Source organism: Chinchilla lanigera, unplaced genomic scaffold (genome assembly GCF_000276665.1).
Source record: "Chinchilla lanigera isolate Chin_1 unplaced genomic scaffold, ChiLan1.0 scaffold00004, whole genome shotgun sequence".
Taxonomy (NCBI): Eukaryota; Metazoa; Chordata; class Mammalia; order Rodentia; family Chinchillidae; genus Chinchilla; species Chinchilla lanigera.
The window spans coordinates 10,732,768-10,736,678 of record NW_004955405.1 but is presented as its reverse complement, the minus strand read 5'-3'; the positions used below and the strand labels follow the sequence as shown (position 1 = coordinate 10,736,678).

At 42.5% G+C, this 3,911-nt stretch overlaps 1 protein-coding gene across 2 annotated transcripts in view; it reads left to right on the top strand.

The window, feature by feature from the left end:
• Ptprb (protein tyrosine phosphatase, receptor type, B) overlaps nt 1-3,911 on the top strand; it is a 119,133-nt gene that overhangs the window by 30,231 nt on the left and 84,991 nt on the right. For both annotated transcript variants that reach the window (XM_005374312.1, XM_005374311.1), the window contains exon 4: nt 693-966. In XM_005374312.1, coding sequence (XP_005374369.1) covers nt 693-966 — 274 coding nt within the window. The remainder of the gene's footprint in view (nt 1-692; nt 967-3,911) is intronic.

Sequence of the window (3,911 nt, the reverse complement as noted above, 5' to 3'; positions counted from 1 at the left end):
CGGGGAAGCGCTGCGCCCGCCCGGCGCGCCGAGCGCGCCACGCAACAAGTGGCTCCGCGCCGCCCGCGTCCGCCTGGGTCTTAACCACTGAGCGCGATGCGGAGCCATGGAACCCGGCTGGCCTTGTGGATCGCCCTGGGCCTGCTGCAGGTGAGTGGCCGGAGAAGGGATAGGGGCTGCTGGCCCTTCCCCAGCAAGAACCAAATCCGTGGCGCACACCTGTAATCCCAGCACTCAGGAGGCTGAGGCAGGAGGATCATTGCGAGTTCGAGACCATCCTGGGCTACAAAGTGAGCTCAAGGCCAGACTGAACTGCACAGTGAGACCCTGTCTCAAAAGGACAAAAAACCAAATCCTCCCTACTTGCGCTTCCCCCAGGCTGTGCTTTGATGGGGGAGAGAGCAACACCTCTCCTTTCAGAAAGAGCCATCCTCTTGTGAACCCCCCCAGCCAACCTGACAACTCAGCCTAATGTCAGAGGCAAAAGCCACCTTCTCTCCAGCTGCTCCTGAGGGAGAGCAACTAGGAAGAAAGTTCCTATGGCCTTCCCTGTAACCTCACCCCAGCTGGAGGACCAAGGGGCCGGCTGGGCTGGGAGCCAGGGATGAGTGTAGCTGACTGGGAAGCTTGTTGCGGACAGGTTCCAGGCAGGCAGACTGCGAGTTCAACAGTGGTCTCTGATTCCTTTGCAGACCGGCCTGGCGGAGTCAGTGAGATGTAACTTCACCCTGACGGAGCACAGAGTCTCCGACCGGTGGCTGTCTATCCAGTGGAGAACGTTAGGGTCACCCTGTAATTTCAGTGTCATCTACAGCAGTGACACCTCGAGGTCCATGTCGTGCCTCACCATGCAGATAGACAACACCACCTACGAATGCAGTCCCAGAGATTTACAAGCTGGAACCACCTACCACGTCAGGATAGTTTCTCTGGATGGAGAGGAGAGGAGTGTGGTCTTGCAAACAGGTAAAGTGTGACAGGTGCAGCGGGGTGATCAAGCCACTCCGGGCTGGGCCCTGCCTTTTCCACCCGATGCTTACGTGAGTGCCAGGCATACGAAAAATAAAAGTAAAAATACCTGAGAAGATAAATATCGACAAGGATTTCTGTTCTCAGATCTGGCTAGAAGCGGCTTGGTTAAGGTGCAGACGGCTTTATTGCTGAAAACAGCAGTTGACTGACTAGCTACTGGATGAGGGAGAGGGCTGCAGCGAAAAGAATCCGGGGCAGTTGGGAGAGTTGGTTCATTTGATGTGGTCTGTGCTTGCATTATATTAAATAGTCAAACCCCGGAATAATTTGAAGGAAATGTTTTTAGAATAAATAATGAAAGTGCAACGATTAAGGATATGTCTTTCCTCATTAGTTTTATTTTTAGAACCAAGACATAAAATTATCAGGAGTAGAATAAAGCTATTCATAGAAAAAAATTAGAAAACTCCCATGAAATGAGGGTGCAAAAATTATTTTATATCTCTTGAGTACCTAAAACAGGATAGGACTAGAGGGTATTCTTTGATTACTCTGCACCTCAAATCAATTACTTTTCTTATATTTAGTATATCTGTTAGTGTCTGTGTGGTAAGAGTTTTTCTTGTCTCAGGGCTTTTTTGTGTGTTTTGTTTTTGGTTTTTGGTACTGGGAATCAAACTCGGGACCTTGTGCTTGCCAGGCAGGTGCAATTCCACTGGACTATATTCCCAGCCCCTCTTGTCTCAATTCTATCTGTAAAGTGAAAGTGCAGACCAGGTCTTGCAAGTTCCAGTTTTTATGAAGTGCCAGAGCTGTCGTGTGTATCACCTCATTTAATCTTCTCAGCTGCCCAAAGACGGATTTCAAATTCCTTGATTTTGCTATTTTATGACTTCTTAAGACTTTAACAGGATCTCAATTTGTGCAAGAGTAAAGCCTTACTTCCAGATATTCAAATTTATGTGAAAAATCTTAAAAGTTAAATCTAGAAATGCGTTGATCCTTACTGTTCATTCTCATTTCTTTAGTTAGTTCTGCAACCAGGTAAGAAAGTGTTTAATCTGAAGGGTAGTCACCTGCCCCAGGAAATTCATTTTTAGTTAGTTTGTTTGTTTCTTTGAGACAGTCTCACTATGTACTCCAGGCTGACCTTGAACTTTCTATGTAGCTAAGAGTGGCCTTCAATTCACAGTGATCCTCCTGCCTCAGCCTCCTGAGTGCTGGCATTACAGGCATGTACCACCCACACCCACACCCAGGTCAGCCCAGGAAATTTAACGTGGTTCACATAATTAAATATTAAAACTTTTATTTTTTCAAAGAAAACAATTCATAATGCTCAATTGTATCACTCGGCTTTCTTCAGATGAAACTTTTAGATAATTTCTGAGAATTGTAGGAACTTAAATTGAAACGAGAAACCACTTGTTAAGTATCCAGCTGTTTTTTGTGTGGAGCCAAAAGGAGACTAAAATCAAGCACATAAACGGCATTTCACAGAAGTTTAAGTGGCTGTGTTTCATTAATGACATTGTTGGTTTGTTGGTATTTGAAGACAATTCTTTGAAAACTAATGTTACTAGCACTGAGAAATTTATAACATAGAACTTTCATATCTGTGAGACACATTGGAAGAGGTATCTAGTCAACTTTATATGTTCGGTGGAGGGGAGCACCTTGCAAAAAGCAGGTGAGCTTCAGAAGCGTATTGAAGATAAGATGAAGACCTTAAGAAGTCAGAATGCAGTTATTTAACACAAAGGATTTACTTTTTGGAAAAATGAGAAGAGGAAAAAGACTTACTGGGGGTAATGCTAAGATAGAAGAGGTTTTGAGTTTAGTTAGGCAGGTAGGTATTTCAAATCCAGAGGGAATTGTGGAATGGGAAATATTTGCATCTTATTGACCATGTTGAGTAAAACAATACTTCATCAGCACCTACGGTGTTTTGACATGCAGGATATTCCTTCTTCGCAAGCAGGTCCCTTTTGCAAGTGCTCTTCCCCACACATTTTATGAGCTTCAGGTTAAACATGAAGGATGTAAATTGCAGGTAGTGTTGGAATAATGATGATTTTTCCCTCGCTTATTTGCGTGATGCTGTAACCTTTCTTATAATTCTGTACATTTTTAAAACAAAAATTATATTTAAATAAAATGTAAAAAAATTAAGATATTTAAAAAATTGTTTCAGGAAGGTTATTTAAATAGTTGCTAATTATTTTTTATTTGCCAATAGTGCTTCTTATACTTTAAAAACGTGTGAACTGTTCATTTAATTAAGAGAAAGTACTAACATTCTTCAGTATTAACTCTAAGCTACAGAGGTGACCTCCAGTCATATTTTGCTGTTTTTAAAGCAAAGGTACCAGGGGGCTGGGGAGTTAGCTCAGCGGCAAAGCACCTGCCTGGCAAGCGCAAGGTCGTGAGTTCAGTTCCCGGTACCGGAGAAAAACCAAAAAAAATAAAAAATAAAAATAAAGCAAAGGTACCTGCTATAAGTCTTAAGACAAATTTCAAAAAAAAAGTCACTCAAAATGTGTGTGCTTTCTTTATTACATTTTGCCTGTCTTATCAGTCTAGAATAAAAACAGGACATAATTTGGATAGAAATGCAATAGTTGCTTAGATTATTTCTGTATCATTCTATCATTTTTCTAATGATTTTTTTCAAATAAAGCATCTAAAATAGCTAGTTATTTTGGTACAGAGATCTGACCTTAAGGATAAAAATTTCTAATTGAGTGAGTAGCATTTTAGCAAGAATGACCACTCTAGTTTTAAAATCAGAATTGAGAAATGTGGACTCAGAAGCCGGGCGTGGAGGCACACAGCTGTAATCCCAGCACACAAGAGGCTGAGGCAAGAGTGGTACTGTGAGTTCCAGGCCAGCCTGGGCTACAAAGTGAGTTCAAGGTCAGCCTGAACTGCATAGTGAG